At 40.3% G+C, this 21,112-nt stretch overlaps 1 protein-coding gene across 2 annotated transcripts in view; it reads right to left on the bottom strand.

The window, feature by feature from the left end:
* ric8a (RIC8 guanine nucleotide exchange factor A) overlaps positions 1 to 20,902 on the bottom strand; it is a 44,070-nt gene extending 23,168 nt beyond the window's left edge. For both annotated transcript variants that reach the window (XM_038707102.1, XM_038707103.1), the window contains exon 1: positions 20,666 to 20,902. In XM_038707102.1, the coding sequence (XP_038563030.1) occupies positions 20,666 to 20,761 (96 nt within the window). In that variant the 5' untranslated portion in view covers positions 20,762 to 20,902. The remainder of the gene's footprint in view (positions 1 to 20,665) is intronic.
* Positions 20,903 to 21,112: the final 210 nt, after the last annotated feature.

Below are 21,112 nucleotides of genomic sequence, written 5' to 3'. Positions count from 1 at the left end.
GACCTGAATCTGTGGAGGCCAGCCATTATTATTATTATTTATTTATTTATTTTTATTTGTTTATTTGAAAAGGGAAAATGTACACTGATCAACATTCAAGCAAATGTAAGCATACCCGTGTTAGCCACAGGCTAGTTTTCATCAGCAGTCCCCTTGCCAGATGTTATTAGGCATCCTAAAATAGTAAACTGTTATAGTACAATAAAATACATTATACATTAAACATCTGTACTCGACTGCAGCTTCTTCCACTCTAACTGAGATGTTATGGTGAGACATTTTACAAATTACAAAAAATATTACTAGCTTTATGAGGATATAATTTATTGCAGGGCTGTTTTACTGGACAGCAACAGTTTTAGGTTGGTGTACCTTATTAACAAAAACTAGTATTTAATGTATGTAGCAGTCCTCTGCATTAATAAACCCGCGTAGAGTTCGACCGGTGCAATATCTTTATTGTTCCATCACGCACCGTGAAACTAAAACAAACAAAGCCACAATATCATCTTTGAGGGTGATAACATCCGGATTTGATAACTTTCTTCAACACTTGGAGGCCATTTTTCCACTCCTCCCACCGTATATTCAAGCCTTCAGGCAGTGGATCATCCCATCCAATGCCTTTGTGGCACAGCTCCAGCAGAATACGCTTTCCATTCAAAGTAAAGGGAGCCATGAACCCAAGTGGGTCATATAAGGAGGCCACAACTAACAGGAGACCTCGTTGTGTTGGAGGGTGGTCTTTTGCATTGAGATTGAAGCTGAAGGTATCCGTATCCATGGATCATTGAATACCAAAAACATGTCCTTCTGATGTTAATACCGGATTAAGATCAAGAGGGGCGGCGTTTGCCGCTCTTTCTGAGGGGACAACACAGGTAAGAACTTTTTTGTGATTTGAATTGAACTTGTGCAGCCTTAGACCTGCATGTCGACAGAGTTCCTGTGCCTCAACAATCAGCCTCTTCAACTGTTGAAACACTGATCGTCCACATAGAAATTGTTTTCCACAAAATCTGATGCTGCTGGATAATTCACTTGATATTGCCGTGCCAGATACTTTAACCCAAAGTTAGCGCATCCAGGAGAGGAAGCAGCACCAAAGAGATGGCTGTCATTCTGTACTCTTTTGGTTCTGTTGCTAATTTTCCACCCTCCCACCAGAGGAACCTAAGATAGTTGCAACTTTCAGGAGAGACGTGAAATTGGTGAAACATCCTTTCAATGTCACAGGTCACAGCAACCTCCTGCTTTCTAAAGCGACACAGAACTCCTACAAGAGAGTTAATTAAATCAGGACCTGTCAGAAGGTTATCATTTAATGAAATGCCATGAAATTTTGCAGAACAATCAAACACAACTCTCAGTTTATCCGGCTTCTGGGGATGACACACCCCATGATAAGGGATGTACCAGACGGTCTCGCCCTCCCCAGCTGGAGGTGCTAGTTCTGCTTCACCTTTATATATTGTTCCTTCCATGAAAGCTGAATACTCATCATGGTATTGTTTATTGGCCTTTAACTTTCTTTCCAGATGTTGCAACCGAATAGTGGCAAGCCTGTTATTGTTGGCCAGTGATGGTAGACTACTGCTCTTGAAAGGGAGAGGCATTTGATAGTGTCCATCTTCCTTCTGCATTATATTGTCTCCAAGAAAATGTATGAAATGAACGTCATCCTGTGAAACATACTTGTCCTCATAGCTCTTCTCATTGAAGTCTGACTCCAGTACTTTCAATAAATCTGTGACTGTCAGTGCTGGTGACTCCTTTACTGTGATTCGATAAGCATAATTGCAATTTCCCTGTCTATCTAAGTGAGGGTTGGCTAACCCTATAATACTGCAACCAAGCACAGTTCTTTGAGCAAAAGCTTCATTTTCAGCACCTGTAATGACCTCCAAGGGAGCCAGTGCTGTGGGGCAGTCATAGCCAATTAACAATCCCACCTCGCAATCTTGAAGGGGAGGTAACTTCTTACTCAGATGTCTAAGATGAAGCCATTGAAGCGCTGTACCTTTGGTAGGGATGTGAGACTTATCAACCGGGATAAAGTCACGTGTATATGCCTGCTTAAGCTGTGGTTTCACAGTTGAAACCCCGAACTTGAAGGCCACTGGCAGTTTTACTTGCTATCACGGTATTAACAGCTTAACAGCAGTCATCGTACTTAAGCTGTACTGGCTGCATACTGACATTCAATTTTAAGGCCAATTCTTCCAAAACAAAGGTGGAATCACTCTGAGTGTCAAGGAGCGCATAAGTGAGAATTTCTTTCTGGGGCTCTGTTGTTGAAGACACGAGAACTGGAACAATACTGGATGTAGCAGAAACATGTGTCAATGCATGGGACATAACCCTTTGGATACCTGTACTTGAATGTTCTCCTTCAGCTAAATCTTTAATTGCCATTACTCCCAGTTCCGAATTTCTTTCGATGTGCAGGCAGGTGGGATGCCGTCGGCTACATGTGCCACAGGTGTGTCGCCGTTTACAGTCTTTGGTAATGTGTCCTTTTCCAAGGCAGCCAAAGCGCAGGCGATTTTCATAGATAAGGGCCCTTTTCTCTTCCATAGTCTTCGTAGCAAAGGTTGGAGAAAATCTGCAAACTCTCTAACAGCTTTGGGATCATTTGCTACCGTCTTAGGCCATTTCGTGAGTCGCTCTCTAAAAGCCATTTGGACAATGAATGAACTGCCATACCTGTCCTGTAAGACTATCCATACACCCTGGTATGCATCCTCTGAGTTGCGGTAGAAAAATCCTTCCACAGCCTTACGCGCCTCACCTGCTAGGTAGCTTTTCAAGTATAGCATTTTCTCACTAACTGGGAGTGGTTTCTGGCCAATGAGGGCCATAAAGGATACCTTCCAGTCCACAAACTTTAAAGGGTCCCCAGTGAATTTTATTGGCTCTGGGACAGGTAGGCACCTTAAGGTAAATGAGCTTGCAATTGCCTCAGTCAAAGTGATTTCCTCTTGCATCAGGTGGGCTATAAGAAGACTCAAAGGGTGCAGCTTGTGGATTCAGAAGAGGTTTGTACTCAGTGTGTGGGCTATCAGGAAGAATTTTAGGGTCAGTTTCATCAACACGACTTTCTGAACCATCAAAATTATTGTACGCTCTTACATGAGCTGCAGCCACCTTTACTTCATTGTCTACTTGAAGCTGTTTTGTTTTATTTTTTCCTCCTCTAATTTTAACTTCCTGCCTCCCTTTGCTTGTCTGCTAGCATTTGCATTTCCTTAAGTTTCCATTCGTTCTCCAATCTGTCGAGCCTTGCTTGTTGAGCGTGTATCCTTTGAATTGCTTTGGCCTGTTCCATCTTGGCTGCAAGTTCTGCTTCCGCATCTGCGCGTTTGCTGGAGGACCTGGATCAGTCCTACAACTTATCCTTGGCCAAAGACATACTCAGTCACATTTGTCTGTTTGTAAGACATCTAAAAAACATCTCTAAAAGAGAGATTTAATCTGGTAAACAAATATGTTCTAGCCGTTTAGGTGTGATTTTTGTTGTTCTCAACATTGCAAGAAAGTATTTTGTTTGGTCACTGTACTCAATTAAAAGAATGGTCTGTGTGTATTTTCATTTAGAGCCAGTAAATGTTAATTAAAATATTTTCTATTAATAAAATCTTGAGAATTGTACAGCTTTGGTTTGCTCTCGAGTCTTTTCTTGTTTAAAATGTTGTTTCATTTTGACCATATCCATTTGGAGCATCTACACAAATATTTTAAAAAGTTCCAATCATCTGTTTGTGTTGTTAATTGCAATTTATAAATATTAAAATACATTAATAGTTTTCTATAAAACACCAAATGAGGCTGTATAAAATGTGTGAATACCCCAACACATAAAGGTAAGGACTTCATAATGTGCCTGCCTTGGGCCCAGCAACCTGCCTGTAAGCGGTATGGTACGCTTGGTAATATAGGGACACAATATCTACAGATAAAGCTGATGAAAATATCCTTATTGTCAGTGTTAGTAAGTAGTAAGTGTGGTGATGTACATACAATTTTGTGTTTCTTATAGCCTACATAAACAGAAGTAATTCAGATTCCGTTTTAATTTCTCCAGTTTACTATTTATCCTCTTTCATAACAAGTCAACTTTACATGCAGAAGATCAAGTATATGGTTTTATTCTAACTGTAGACAAAATAGCACAGTTCAATAGAGTAATAGCCCCCCAATATTTCTATAAAACATTGTTAAACACAAGACAACATCAAGAGTACTTTACATGTGATTCAACATGTAAACAAGGAGCCAACAGAACAAGCCATAATGGGTTGAGACAGAAAAGGCTTGTGACTCAGTAAACTAGTCATTTCTATATATACCTCTGCATACATTTCAGTTTCACAAAACTTTCATCCAGACAATTCAAGCTCTTTATAACAAACCAACAGTGAGAATAAAAATAATTGTCTGTCTTACAAGATCCTTCTTTGAAGTCCAGTGCATCACATAACAAGCTAATGGAGACACTGTAGGTTAATGTAACTAGTAGCTATCAAGCTTGTTTAATACACTTAACTTTCCTATATTCAGAGTTTCATTATTAGCATTTCTTTTTACCTAAAATGAGCTCTCTCATGTGAGCTAGCTCATAACCCACCCTGTCATTTCCAATGTTGGCTTGGCATTTCATTACCACTAAAAAGAGTCATATTTTAATTAATTGTTAGCCAACAGTGGTGCTTAGGCATGAGCAGTGAAATTGAGGATTAGTTATTGTAGATATACAGTATAGTATAGAGTCATATATACAATCCAGTATAGTATAGAGTTTATCAATTAATTTTAAGTCTTTTTACAATATGTACGCCATTTCTTTCCACTTTGGAATTCAGGGGTTTTACTTAGCTAGACAATCGAAAATGTCAAAATCCAGGTGTGTAATTTTAAATGTATGTCTATTATTTTATTGAACACAGATTACATTACATTCAGTCAACATGAGCAAGAGGACAGGAGATATTCAACATTTTTGGTGCTAAAAAAACGTAAGTTGAAACTTGAAATGATAAGATTTTGGAATTAGAGTTGATAATTCATCCTGTATATTATGATAGTGTCTTTGATTCTGGTTCACCATTGTGTGGGTCAGTGTTTGAGTGGAAAGATGGTCTCCTGGTGTGTGTGCAGGTGTGACTTGCTGGCATTTTTGCTCCAGAATACAAGGTGACCCCTTACTACAAAAGTTCTTGTGTGGTATGGGGCATCCATCAACTGGAATTTGAATTTTATTGATCATCATCTACAGACTGCAGACATTACGTTAAACAAGCAAGGATATTGTAAGCATTGTAAGACTTTACTTCACTGAAGCACACGTCTCCGCTGTACTAGGTTTCTTTTATGACCTAGAAAAAAGTTGACCTCCCAGCATTTTCATTGTATAATTCTTACTCTGAGAGAGACCATGCAGCTTATACAGCACAGTCTCCTGGACCACTAAGCTCCTCATCTCTGAGAGATCTTTAGTAGAGCAGGATTTGACTAGGCTGTAGGAGACTATTTGTGTATCAGAGAATCTAATCCTATTACCTTCAAGATCAACTCCCACACAGCTTAAATCTTTTGCTGAGAGAACCATGCAGCAGTGATCACCTGGAGTTAGCCGACAGAATGTCGCAAAGCTCAGGTGGCATGTTAGACAAACAAACTTGACTAAGTCAAGACAGCAGTCAAATGCGCCCTGCCCACCTCCAGTCACCAGTCTATCAAGTTTCTGGATGACACCACCCTCAGTGGGTTCATCTCTGGTGGGGATGAGTCCACCTACAGGTGGGAGATCGACCATCTGGTGACCTGGTGCAGCCAGAACTAACTAGAGCTCAACACTCTTTAGACAGTGGAGATGGAGATGGTAGTGGATTTCAGGAAGAGCCCAGCCCCACACCCCCTTCAAAATGTGTGACTCCACAGTTGACACTCCCTCTTCCTGGGTACCATCAGCTCCCAGGACCTCAAATCTGATGCACATGTAAATAGCTGTTATATTGCACAGTCTTTATTATTTTTTATATTTTGTATTTCTTATTGTTACGGCTGCCGCTGCCCCACCTGTATTTGCCTGTGCTTTTGAGTAGGCTACCTGGTATGCTGAGCAGGCTGTGCAAACCCACGCGGAGGATTGGCTGCATGAGGAGGGAAGGTCCCGCCTACTTCCTGGGTTTCCGGTGACCATGCCATCAATTGGTGCAGCGTGCTACTACGGGCCAATCAAAGGGCGACAGTGACGACCACCACCTGTTTAAAGGCCTGCCGGGTCTGCTGTTCGGGGCAGCAATCCGACCCGAGTTGCTTACCTTGGGTACACATGTCTCAGAGCTTGAAGTAGTAGTGTTTTGTTACCCGTGCCAGACTTTGTGTACTTGACTGTGTTTGACTGTGTTTGACTGTGTGAATGTAAGGAAGTGGGCCAGGTTTAAGCTTTAGAGATAACTGACACCTTTCTTGCACACGCCGTAGTTGTTTTATGTTAGTTTTCACCAGGTTCAGGGGTGCTATGCGCTTTGTGTTTTGGGTTTTTGCAAATTCTGTAGGTTAGAGAGCTTTTGGTTTACTCTTGTTTTTGTTAGTACCCCTGTAGAGCAGTAATCCTCCTTTTGAGGATCTCCTTTTGTTATAATTGTTTGTTGATTTCCACAGCACCATTGGCCCATTCTCTGTTTGTGCTCCATTTGCGTTACTTCAAATAAATATCCTTTCAAACCAACAACATCCGGTTTATGTTTATGTCCCAATAACCCTAGACACCTCGGGACGTAACACTTATCAATTTCACATTTTTATATTTATATATGTTTATGTAAATATATATGGGCTTTGCAGAGTATTGTCTGGGGAGGCGGAGCTTCTGGACGAATAAACAGTGAATTTACCTACACTCTTGCTTCTCAACCTGTCTGCAGCAGCAAGCCATGAGTTTCCGACCTCCACTGTTGTTATTGTAGCCATCAGTGGGCATCCAGAGCCCTGTGATATTACTTCTTATTTATACAGTACAAGTAAACGAGGAAGATGAACTACCAGAAAATATGTGTCTGTTACCTGATTACAGCTATCGTTTGTACTTTACTATGAAACAAGAATATTTGAAAGTTTCAGTTTTTGACTTAAATTATGGAGGAATTTTCTGAGATGCATGTATATGTATATACAGCTGTCATCAAAAGGATTTACACATTAAAGGTTTTCTGAGGATCTAGAATTTTTGTCTGTGTGACATAATCAAATTGATCATGAAAATGTGCAAGACGACATGTTAAAAAAATTTATGTTTTGCCACACTTCCCATTTCCTTTTGATAAAATTTATTTTCAAAGAATTAACTTATTGTTTTCTGCTTTTAACTGGAACGGTAAGAGAGCAAGAATTAGTTTGAACAAACTATATCTTGATAGGGAAAAAGGTGGTCTATGTCTCCCAAATTTTGAACAATATTAAATTGCAATCAATTCAAGATACCCTGGTGCTGTTATAAAAACCCCTGTCACCTGTAAACTGTAAGAGCATGAACGAATGAGAGAGCAAGTGGCAGAAAGTGACAGTGAAAGTTGTTAGTCTGGCGGTAAATGTGCAGTGTGGGTCACAGTGTGTCCGTTCATAAAGTCTGTCTGTTGTTTCCACAACTGCGCTAGCTAACATCTCCCTGTGCATCAGACCCTGGTCTGAAGGCTGCGCAGGACGGGGCGGAGTCACGTGACAACACGCGCAGTGTTTCAAGGGAAAAGTACATGAACACACAATATTAACAGGATTAAATAACCGAAATAACAGACATGGGGAAATTATGTCGGTTAGAGGCTCTGAATTTCAATCTTGATTACCTTTCATTAATTGTCGAGCCCTACCAGCGGGGTATCTGATGACTGGCAGGGCGTATGTGTTGATGGCTCGGATGTTATTCTTCCGATTCAGCTGACTTTTCAGGACCTGCCTTACTCTGTGTAGGCATTTGGCTGTGGCGGACGTCCTTGCTGCCTCCTCATGAACAAAGGTTTCCCCAAGGTATTTTTAGCTGTCCTGAACATCTGCATGTTGCCTTTTGGTAGTTCAACCACCTCTGTTCTAATTGGTTTCCCTCTTCTTGATAACGACCACACTTGTCCAGTCCGAACGACATTCCAATGTCGTTGCTGTAGATCCTGGTAGTGTGAATCAGTGAGTCGATGTCTCGCTCCTTCCTGGCATACAGCTTGATGTCATCCATGCAGAGGAGGTGACTGATGGTTGTTCCACTTCAGGACCGCTATCCGTTGCCAGTCTTTGTGGTGAGCTGGCTGAGGGGGTACGCAGAAAAGCAGTGGGAATAGTGCAATTGACTTTGAGTTGGCTTCCAGACTTGTTTTCCACAGCCTCGTTGAGTTCTTTATGAAGGCCTGTTGATCTTGCTACATTTCCAAGCATTCCAGTATCCATGTACGTGGCATTGAGTTGCAGTTTGAGTTGATTATTTTTCAAGTCGATTAATCTAACAACTAATTTTGTGTATTCTAAAGAAAAAAAAAAGTTGCCTATTATTAGATTAACATACCAATTTATCCAAAATAAATATCAAAAACATGTCTAATCAATAAATCTATATTTTATTCAATCATCCTGATGAATTCCATTAGAATAATGACAATAGCAGCGTATCTTAAAATCAAATCAAATTACCACATCACTGATGTGTTGTGATAATAACAATAACAGACATTAATTAGGCTGCTTTACTTCAACGTTGTTGAGTGTCTGTCTTTAGACTGTTGAAGGCACGGTCTTGTAGCAGGAGCTTGTCTGGGGGAATCCCACTAACACCGGTTGCAGCGATGCTTCAACGCGCGTCATGCAAGTCGACATATTCAAGTAATCGATTACGCCAACTACGTCGGCAAATCGCCCCAGCCCTACTGCCTGGTCTTGCAGTCTCGAGTGACTGCTTCATCGACCAGTAGCTGGTATTACTGCCCATTCCCTTCTGGGCCCGGTCCATGTATTGAGCCATGTGCCTACTCATCTTAGCAGCTATGATGCCTGACAGGAGTTATCATGTTGTGCAGAGGCGGGGTTTGGCCAGTAGTTGGATGGGATTGTTCCCTTCTGGGGATCCTTCATTGCCGTATCATATTTGTTGTACCTCATTAGTCAGTGTCGATGATAATTTCGAAGCATCCATATATCCCACAGTCTGCATATAATCTCTCTCTCACCGAAGATTGCTTGTATAGTAGCATTGCAACAGATCCATATTTTCCGCTCTAGTCCATGAATGTCTTCTTCCAGTAGCCCATTTCTCATCAGGTTGACCTGGTTCCCTAGCACCTGACACAGACCTTGTTGCAACGTCCAAGCCTGTCTGACTTATATTTGTGGTTTCATACATGCCTGGAGGTTGGCAAGTAGCATTAAGGACCTTGCCTAAGGGTCCACCTGGATACCCCATCCTGACCTCCTGATCACCTGCACCAAAGTCAGAGGCATTAACCACTGAGCTATCCAGGTGCATTAGTAATGCAGGAATAGGATTTTTGCCCCCCTAATTTCCTTAGTAAGAAATATGTGTTTCTTCCCTAAGCATGCTTTTATAAAATAATTTAAAAAAAGAAAATGTGTAACGAGTAGCAGGAGTTTTTTAAAATACAGCCATACCATAATTATTAAACACCTATTTAATATTGCTATTTTAGATTAACTTTTTACATGAGGCTACCAAATTGTTGCAAAACACAATTAAGACTTGCAGGAGGACCTGATAAAGGCAGTATCAGTAATAAGCAAGGACTTCACTACACTGCATTTCTCACCAAAAGAAAATAAAACAGTCAACTTGAACATGCAAGAACAAATTCAGATAAGCCTGTAGAAGTATGTTTTATGGAGGGATGAGAATAAACGGGACCTGTCTGGAGCCATGGATATGCAAGATGTCTGGTGTATGAATGGCAAGTCCTATGACATTTATGGAGGTGGGTCCGTCATGTTGTATTTTGCTGTTTCAGGACCTTGTAAACCTGACTGACTGGCATCATGTAGTTTTTTGAAATACCAGGCCATTTTGAAGAAGAATGCCATGCCCTCATGCGTATATTAAAGCTTGGTAATCAATGAGCTTTCCCGCAGGACAATTATCCAAAGCATATGTCTAAGTCAAGCAAAGCTTGGTTCATGCATCATTCCTGGAATGTCCTTGAGCAGGGCCGTAACCAGAGTTTTTAATTAGTGAGGTCCAGTTTTGTTATTTCTTTTAATTGAGCTTATTTACGGCAATTCAGTGAAGGCTTGAATCAGGCAGTGATTACAGCACTGTGTTTGGGTGAAGAACACACTAACTACAGGCTGTTCATCATAGTCTTCCCCTTCAGTTTTTGAAATAAAAGTTATGATCAGGTAGTGCAAATGCGACAGGGAAATCTTGGTATAGGCCAACTAATCTTCACAACATGTATTGGGGGTGTAAGGGAACACAAAATTCATGGTAGCTACGATTTCAGTAGAGTGGAAATAGCCGTAGCAATGCTACCATGCACTACATGGTAGCATCTCCTTTAAGTCCCTTCTTAAAACATACTTTTATAGGAGAGCCTTTCCCGATCTTATTTGACTTAATTTTATCCCTTTTATTTTATTCTGTTTTACTAATTTTATATTTATCTTAAACATGTATTTTAGTCTTTTCAATGTTTTCATGCTTTTATCTTGTATTGTTTTTGTATTATTGTCCCTTGGGTATTATTGTCTTTACACTTGTTAAAGCACTTTGTAACTTGTTTTTGAAAAGTGCTCTACAAATAAAGATTATTATTAGTAGTAGTAGTATTACATAGAAACCCAGAAACATTTGCCTGTAAACAGAAGCTTGGTGAGAGCCAAATTTCCTCATCAGTACCTGTAAGAAATGGCACAGTAGCTTAAATGTATCTCAAATGTAACCTACAACTTTCATCACAGGCAGTGTTAGGGAGTCACTAGTTACATGTAAATTAGTTATGCAGGAATAATTTAATTACAAAATAAATGGAACTGTAATCTGGTTCTCAGGTTTGAATTTGCTGCACCGCCCGCCTGCCAGTGAACTGCCTCTCAAGCTGTCTTTTGAAAATGGTTAACAGTAAAAAAAAATTAATTAGAAATGTAGAAAAGTAATCAAAAAGTAATAAGGTACATTACTTTGAAATAGCAATTAAAATAGTTACACTACTATCACATTTTTATTGGGTAACTAGTAATTGCTAACCTATTACATTTAGAAAGTAACCTTCCGGTCACAGGACCATACAGGTGGAGCATGTGCAGACTACACAGTGGACATTCTTATTACTATATGACAACATAAAGAACAGCAGATCACTGCTGAATGCTCTGGTTGATATTACAGCCTAATAATGTGATGTCAGCAGCTATCGTTTTGTCACGATTATAGCAGCTGAACCAACATTGTTTGAATCCTCATGTAGTCTACGCATAAGTTATCCAAACGCCCCCCCATCCAATTAATTATTTTCTCAGACTTCCACACTTACTGGTCCTTGTAGCTATCCAGGGGATATATATATTGTGTAGAGACATGACTGTTTTCTTTAAAAATTAACTTTCATGATTTCAGAGGCATGTCAGTCATTTTAAACGTGTCTATGCGCTCAGTAAAGTCACAGCAAATATCATGGGACATTTAAGCAGCAAAACTAACAACCTGACTTATAAACTTGACAGGACAAAGGAAACTCTGCATAGGAAACATATTTAAACGTTTAGCCTTTGAAATGTTTAGACGCTCTGATGGAGCTCAGGATTGATCAGGAGGACGGCTGCTTTACTAATTAGTTTCACTGTATGAAGCTGGACTGTGTGTGAGACCTTTTGGATGTGTAGAAGAACACAGAACATGAATTAACATCAGATCCTGACCGATCCTGTCAGCGTGAATCAATGAATGAATCTATGTGCCTCGTGCATAAATGCACACAGCGTCTGTCTTAATGGAGAGACGCTTCAACCTATTACACCCACCCAGAAATTCACCATATGCATTTATTTAATACCTTTTTCAAAGGTAAATGATAGCGCCCAAAACTCTGCCTGCAAACAGATGATCTCAGTTAAACCACACAGAACGTTTTATGTGTTTCCCCAAGTCTGGCCACTGATCAACAGTTCTTCAAGTTGAAATGAGGGTCGCGACACTGTAATCAGAAAAGCAGTCATCAAGAAAGCAGTGGCCGAACAGAAACTACGGAATATTAGTGAGCTGGAAACGTCTTGGAAAAAAAGAAAGAAAGAAACACAGAATGTCAGAATTAAAACTATTTTACATGGTGTAATGCTAAGGATGCATTTAGGAGTCTCACAGTCTGGGAGGAAAAGCTGCTCTGCAGTTGTGCGGCAGCAGAAACTTCTATACCTCTTCCCAGAAGGCAGCAGGGTGAACAGGCTGTGGTTGGGTGGGTACTGGATATTGTTCTTTATGTGCTGAAGAACCAGTTTCTCAAAGGTGAGAGTTCAGACTAGACACAGGTACAGGGAACCCTCTCCTGAGACAGTCAAAATGTCAGTAACAACATCAACTAGCTGATTGGCTCAGGTTTTTAGTACACGGCCAGGGATGTTAACAGGGCCAGCTGATTTACTCATATTCACTCTCAGCAGGACTCTCCTCACATCTGCTGTGGATACTGACAGGGGCCGGCCAGGTCAGACCTGGAGAGGGGCATCAGAGATGCCTAAGCAGCAAGCTGAAAATAAAGAGAGCCATTTTGGCAACTCAGACCCATGCCGTGCATGGCAAGGTACAAGTCACCACACAAAACAACAATAGCAACCCAGCCACTTACAGCAGTAGTTCCTCCCTGGCAGAGCAGGAGAGACCAGAGACTGTCCTGACCACGACTCACACAGTGATAAGACGTCCGCCTGCTACCACTTCTCTCCCTTCCAAACATTAGCTATCCTCCAGGCAGTCAATAGACTTGAAGTTGTTACTGTGATGTAGAGACAGAGCTCGGTTAAAACTTTAGGGTTGAAAGATACATTTTTTACAGAGTAATAACTCACCACTCAGTTGCTAAACTGGTATGGGGAACATACAGAGAGCCTAAGTCCCTCCCTTCCGGTGGAGCACCATGGGACCTTATTTCGGAAAAATATTGTACGGCAACCAATGGCAAGGGACAACAAATATTTTGACCCTGTTTGAATTGTACCCTGAATTACACATACGATGTTTGTCAATTTAAAACATACATTTTAAAGTCAACAAAGTCGCAATTTGTTGTAATACTGTTGAGGTAAGACTGTGAAAATACATAATTACAAAGACCACAAACCCAAAAGTCGCATATATGACGTCATTAATGTTTCTGTCAATGACTGAAACTAACGTCAAAAAACTTACATGAGAGGATGATGTGGTAAAAGGACCAGGAGTCATTGGATTAAACACATCAGGTGAGATATATTTATACGTAGAATATAGCTAAGTTACAGGGCTCTCAAGTTTTATCAAAAGTTTGGAATGAGATATAGGGTTGTGTCGTTCAAAGAACGTTTCGTTCATTTGACCTAATCTTGTATGTGACTCAGGAGGAACGGGTTATCTCAGTGAGTAATTCGTTCATTTTCACGCATGCATGAATAGTCTTGGACTCTTACGTTCAGTCGTTACTCTGGGTTTGAGTCGTTCATTTGTCACATGACATCTCGGCTACTGTGGAGCAGGAATGAACTAATCATTCAGCACTCTCATGGGTCCTCCTGGGAGTCTGTCTTCACTCGACAGGCTGACTTACTGCCAGCACCAGGGAATGAGAGGCAAGTCTGTTGTCAGGTAACAGTCACTGGACTGACATACAGTGGGTACGGAAAGTATTCAGACCCCTTTAAATTTTTCACTCTTTGTTTCATTGCAGCCATTTTCCAAAAATCAAAAAAGTTCATTTTATTTCTCAGTAATGTACACTCAGCACCCCATCTTGACAGAAAAAAACAGAAATGTAGAAATTTTTGCAAATTTATTAAAAAAGAAAAACTGAAATATCACATGGTCATAAGTATTCAGACCCTTTGCCGTGACACTCATATTTAACTCAGGTGCTGTCTATTTCTTCTGATCATCCTTGAGATGGTTCTACACCTTCATTTGAGTCCAGCTGTGTTTGATTATACTGATTGGACTTGATTAGGAAAGCCACACACCTGTCTATATAAGACCTTACAGCTCACAGTGCATTTCAGAGCAAATGAGAATCATGAGGTCAAAGGAACTGCCTGAAGAGCTCAGAGACAGAATTGTGGCAAGGCACAGATCTGGCCAAGGTTACAAAAAAATTTCTGCTGCACTTAAGGTTCCTAAGAGCACAGTGGCCTCCATAATCCTCAAATGGAAGACGTTTGGGACGACCAGAACCCTTCCTAGAGCTGGCCGTCCGGCCAAACTGAGCTATCGGGGGAGAAGAGCCTTGGTGAGAGAGGTAAAGAAGAACCCAAAGGTCACTGTGGCTGAGCTCCAGAGATGCAGTCGGGAGATGGGAGAAAGTTGTAGTAAGTCAACCATCACTGCAGCAATCCACCAGTCGGGGCTTTATGGCAGAGTGGCCCGACGGAAGCCTCTCCTCAGTGCAAGACACATGAAAGCCCGCATGGAGTTTGCTAAAAAACACCTGAAGGACTCCAAGATGGTGATAAATAAGATCCTCTGGTCTGAAGAGACCAAGATAGAACTTTTTGGCCTTAATTCTAAGCGGTATGTGTGGAGAAAACCAGGCACTGCTCATCACCTGTCCAATACAGTCTCAACAGTGAAGCATGGTGGTGGCAGCATCATGCTGTGGGGGGTTTTTCAGCTGCAGGGACAGGACGACTGGTTGCAATCGAGGGAAAGATGAATGCGGCCAAGTACAGGGATATCCTGGACGAAAACCTTTTCCAGAGTGCTCTGGACCTCAGACTGGGCCGAAGGTTTACCTTCCAACAAGACAATGACCCTAAGCACACCGCTAAAATAACGAAGGAGTGGCTTCACAACAACTCCGTGGCTGTTCTTGAATGGCCCAGCCAGAGCCCTGACTTAAACCCAATTGAGCATCTCTGGAGAGACCTGAAAATGGCTGTCCACCAACGTTTACCATCCAACCTGACAGAACTGGAGAGGATCTGCAAGGAGGAATGGCAGAGGATACCCAAATCCAGATGTGAAAAACTTGTTGCATCTTTCCCAAAACGACTCATGACTGTATTAGATCAAAAGGGTGCTTCTACTAAATACTGAGCAAAGGGTCTGAATACTTATGACCATGTGATATTTCAGTTTTTCTTTTTTAATAAATTTGCAAAAATTTCTACATTTCTGTTTTTTTTCTGTCAAGATGGGGTGCTGAGTGTTCATTACTGAGAAATAAAATGAACTTTTTTGATTTTTGGAAAATGGCTGCAATGAAACAAAGAGTGAAAAATTTAAAGGGGTCTGAATACTTTCCATACCCACTGTATATATGGCTGGCCTGGTTGTATACTCAGGAAAGATTGTGATGGACGGATTTAGCCGGAGTAGTGGCTTAATCGAATATTGACAACATATTTCTGTGGTTTTTCCATGGTTTGAATTTGGTTGTGGCTCCATGGGGCTTTATAGAACCATGATAGAGAAAGATCAAGAGGTGAATTTGTGCATTATACTATGTCAATTAGAGCAAGCCAGGCAGCCTTCTGTGTTTGAGAACTGCGCGTTGTTTTTTTTTTTTTAATAATCGCCCACTAGAAGGCTGCAGTGCCGCAATAACCAGCCTAGTTAAAATGAACTGAATGACACAAAAAAAAGATTAGTTCATTTTAATGAACGAGATTTGGTGACTCGAGTCTTTCAGAAGAGTGACTTTTCCCATCACTAGTGAGATAATGCATGTTAGAGGAGGAGCCACTCAAATATTTGCAGCAGCGGCCCCTTGGCCCCAGCCAATTCTCTCAAGTTTTTACTAGCAGTTACATTTTACCTATAGTTCATTATTGACCTGAACAAATAGAAATTATAACTATAGGTAAATCTTATAAAAGAGTATTTATCTATATTCACTTATATTTCAAAAATACAAATGTATCAAAACTAAAAAGAAATTTGGCCCCAAACAAGCCCACAGAATGGCAGTTCTGTACAGATAGGTCTACAGTAGGATGGCAGAACTTGCCCTATGCATGTATGCCAAGCTGTGTGTGAGTAGGCTACACATTTCAGCTTATGAATTGTGTTTTGTGTTATAATTGTTTGTTGCACATTTTAATGCCTTGATGATGGGGTTGGGGGCTCCCACTCCCACTTAGAGCACTGTGGCTCAAGGTCAGCCATTTACACCATCATGATGGATGATAGCGCCCTGTCCAGAGCCAAAATGTAGAAACACATTTCCTCAGTTTCAGGTAGTCAAAGCTAAGCCAGGCAGACAGTAACAAAGTGGTACTGTGCTCAAGTACATAAGGTATTTGTACTGAACTTGAGTGTTTTGTTTTTCATGCCACTTTCTACCACATCTCAAAGGGATATTGTACTTTTTACTTTATCTGACAGCTTCAGTTTCTAGTTACTTTACAAAAAATGTATGAAGAGTTAAAAAAATAGGATGTTTGATATAAATTAAATTACTTAACAGTTTATACAACTCCAGCTAGTAGAATTAGGCTAATTGACAGAAATTAAATTGGCTACTGGTATTAGTCATTTTTCATGTAAAAACCTTTGATGGTTCCAGCTTCACAAACGTGATGATCTGCAGCTTTTTGACTTTTGATTATTTTAATGTAAGCCTATTTTTAATCATTATGAGGTTTGGCATAATGCATAATAAAAACTATCATTAATTGCTGTCTGATACAAAATAGTTCAACCACATTAATGCATGAGGAATAATGATCTAATGATCTAATATATAATACTATAACAGTCATAGGGGACATTTTTCTTTCTACTCTGAGTAGGCTGCTTTTATTTTTAATAGGCTACTTCTACATTGTCCTGCTTGTAGCCTACTTACATACTTTTGGAGTGTATATTGGAGAGTTTTTGACTGCATCAATAATCACAAAAATTTGGCTGTACTGCCCAACATCAGCTGCTCTCACTCTTTGATCACAAGTGATTTCGTTCAGGAATCGTAAAATCAAAATGCAAAAAATATCTAACAATCTACAGTTACCGCATTCATCGGGTCTCTCCCTGTGTGCACGCACATCCATGTTGCCTGGTAATGAACGTGCTTGCAGTGGGATCACGGAATTCACCTGGAAACAACACATTTTAATTTCTGATTGGCTCTGACATTCAGTAGGCTACAGATAAGGCTATGAACACTGCAAAAATGATCGTCCATTAATTGAATATAGCGGGACAACTTCGAGGACATTAGCTCTTAACTTAGGCTACTTCTTAGCGTGAGAAATACAAGGGCTGTGTGAACTGGTTGAAATGCGTGTGTCTCACGGTGAATGCGTGAGACTTGAGAGCCCTGTAAGTTATCTAGCTAGTAGCAAGAAAGCAATGAACGTTAGCTAGCATTAGCATGCTAACATGTTGCCGATGTATATTGTGCAAGATGAGAGATGTAGTTCATTGAATGGGTTTCACACAAAACGACTTTCTTGACTTGCAAAATTATATTTTAAATTGACCAACATCATATGTGCAATTCAGGGCTCAATTCGAACAGGATGAAAAAGATAAGTTCTCTCTTCGCCATTGACTACCGTGCATGTTTTTTCTGAAATAAGGTCCCATGGACAGAAGCGTGTGACTTAGGCTCTCTATACAGCTGAACCGAAGCCGTGTTTACCGGCTTTCCAGGGCCCGCCCTACTCTGCTTCTTATTGCATTGTTATTGGCTAGTAGTCCTTAACTTGGTACTGCACATGTGCAACTCCCAACAAAGATCTTTTAGAAGTGAGATGTATCACTCCATAGCTAAAACACACAGGATGAAAAGAGGAGCTGCAGCAATGTGCAGTATGAAATACGGTGTCTTTTGAAAATTAAACCATGAAAATTATGAAACTCAGAATGAGCATAATATGACATATAAAGTTTAGACCCAGGTTAAAAGCACGGTCCCTAGTTTCCCTGCAGTCAGTGGAGTGCTTTCATGAAGACTCTCCTGTGTATCAGTATGTGTAGGATTATGCAGTGGGGCATGAACAGGATCAGAGTTAAGAGTAAGATGTTCAGAGTCAATATTTTTACAATCACACCTACAGGTTTGATTTAGTTACACTTGGTTTTTACACTCTGTTTTTAACACCAACTCCTTATCAACTGAGAGTGAAATATATGGATTTGACTCTGTGTGGAATTTACTCTACATTTACTCAAACTTTGCTAACACCAAAAATGTAACTCTTCTCAATTTGCTTTGTAAATGGCTGTAGTTATATATTCTTGTTATCCAAAGAACTTTACAAGGTTTTGCCTCTTACTCACACATTCAATTTGGGGTTCAGTGTCTTCCCCAAGGACAGCTCGACATGGACAGGAGGTGGGGAGGATCGAACTGCCAGCAGGTGATCAGTGGACGACCTGCTCTACCTCTTGAGCCTACCAACAGCTGCCTAGCCGACTAGCATGCAACAGCTGACTACAACAGGCGCACTGCTAAAACGTTCCAGGTTTGCGAGGAGGAGACATAAATAGGATTTTTTTTACAGTAATAGTTTGGGTCATAGTTTGGGTCATAGTGTGTACCGAACCAAGGAAGTCGTAAGCCGGAACCATCATCCTATACAAATGGCCAAAGTTATTTTATTGAACAGTAGACACTTCAGTCACAAGTGGCAATTACAAGTAAGCAAATGTATTAATAGTAAATGCTAAAATGTAATGTAAATCTAGCACAACAGGAGCACAAGTAGAGGAGAGTTAGCAGTGGTGTGTTTTATTTCTTATACATTTTCATTTGTTGAGGGATAATGTGGTATTTCTTATTTCAGAAATTACATAGTGTCACTGTGTTGAAGGTCAATTCCAGCGTCTGATCGACAGTTGGTTTGTTTGCAGCCTGTCTAATCGTCTGACTGCTTGTTTTTCCCCCCGTTGTAACTATGTCAGCGTCATGCCAGATATCATCAATTGCTTTGGTAGTTGCAATATTATCATTGGTAGAAATGATGGCAAAAACTACAAAAGAGGGCTTAAGTTTTAATCAACTGTAACTATCCCTGAATGTCCTCAGTGTGCAAAGTGAGATTAAAAAACACAGTGAGATGAAGTGCTTGTGTTTACCTGTTTTACCCTTAAATAAGCAGTGCTGAATTAAAATTGACAAGACTTATAACCTAATATACACAGAGTTATCAGTTTATTAGATACACCTGTACAGTCAGGTACTTTTAATATTTTGTTTCTTGGACAACATTGTAACCACATTACTTCCATCTCAGTTTGATGATCAGTGTGAGTAAGTGTGTGTGGTGGTGTAAAGCTCCATAGGGCAGACTAGGGCTTGAAGGTTGTATGTCACAGAGGTTTTGACATCCAAACTAGGGGCACTAAAATGTGATCTTCCTATCAAGAGCCTCCCCACACAATCACTTATGATACGATAAGAAGTACTTAAACATACACATAGGACAGCCAACAGGTAAGACAGAAGGAAAAGACATCTCAAAGAAATACAGATAAGGGCATAATAAATAGCATAAACATCAATGTGACTGTGCTAGTGGTTATATATGGCATGAACACCAACATATTCAAGAACAACAACATTACCACAATCCTCAGCACAAGCACCGTTCCTTCCCAGAACAGAACAGACATTTAACTTTGAGGTGGTGGTAGTTTTCTTTGAATAAACACCAGGTATAAAGCCTTATTTTCTGTTGATTATTAAATATGAACAGGTGAGCTGGGCTTGGTTGCCTCAGTCTTTATGTGGAAAACTGTCTCAATGTGAAATTCAACCGCATTATTACAACACAAGACGTAGTGTTAGAGTGTAGTTACTCTGTTTATTCTTAAAATACTTAACTTACAGGCACAATATATACATAGGCCTACTGTTTGTTCCAACAGCTTCTTAAAAACACAAGACCTGCCCCGCAGCAATCAGCTGACAGACAGTTAGAGACCAGCTGGTCAACACAGAGGAGCCTTTAGCAGGTTATTCTCTCAGGACGGAAGACAAATCCTGAGCTAAAGGATGGTGAATATTAGAGTTACATTCAACAGGGGAATACAAAATAAATAGAATTAAAGACATTTAATGCTGCTCTGTGTCTGCTGGATATGTAAACTATTTGCTAACATCTTAATAACTATAATAACACTATAAGGTGATCACATGTCAGTGTGTCTTTACAGCTTGTTCTGCTGCCTCTAAGTTGCTTAAAGAAAAGTATGCAGTTTGAAAACTTTAAAAAAGCATTGGCTAATTTCAAAATTTCAGTTTAAAATCTTCAGTATTCTTGGTAAATAATCTGGTAGAAATTCACGCACAAACGGTGTCACATAGCCTATGCCAACAAATACTTTTTATTATAGGTGATGAAATGAAGACTTTAAAAATAATTTTGTGACTGACCTAAAGCTTGGGCTACGTGTTCTACAGCAGTAAAACCTTTTACAGAACATAAATGATAGGCCTGTGTTTCAATATAGAGAGTACGTCCGTTCTCATGCTGGTGTGCTGCAGTTTACCTCTATGTTGTAGCTCTGTAGAGTCGCCAAAGCGCTGTCTTGCTCTCCCGTCTCCATTTGCTCTATGATGGCATTTAAATCCATTTTCATCGCCATCGCAGCTTCCTCTTGAATTCACTGTTAAAGAATGCCTCTGTGTTTGTGTATCTGTCACGCAGATTGTTTAGGCCTACGCGCTATCGTTTGTCACCACACACAGATGACTGCACGGTGTCTGAATCCCGACCAGCCGGTAAGAAGCAATTAACGGAGAGGATTAGTGCAAGCGAACTGCTGCGTTCAAGTGTCCCAGGGAAAGACGGAAGAAACGTATTTCCTGATCAAAGTATTTGCATAGGCCAATTGGTGGGAATTTACGAACTTTTATTGAATAATAATAATGGAAGGAAAAATAAACCCACGTCACTATAGCCTATATAGCAGATATTTTGATATGTCACAGAAGAA

The sequence above is a fragment of the Micropterus salmoides genome, unplaced genomic scaffold (assembly GCF_014851395.1).
Source record: "Micropterus salmoides isolate LMB-PRFRI ecotype aquatic unplaced genomic scaffold, ASM1485139v1 Ms_hic_scaffold_8, whole genome shotgun sequence".
In the NCBI taxonomy this organism is placed as follows: domain Eukaryota; kingdom Metazoa; phylum Chordata; class Actinopteri; order Centrarchiformes; family Centrarchidae; genus Micropterus; species Micropterus salmoides.
The sequence above is the reverse complement of the archived record's forward strand: the minus strand, read 5'-3'. Positions and strand labels throughout refer to the sequence as shown.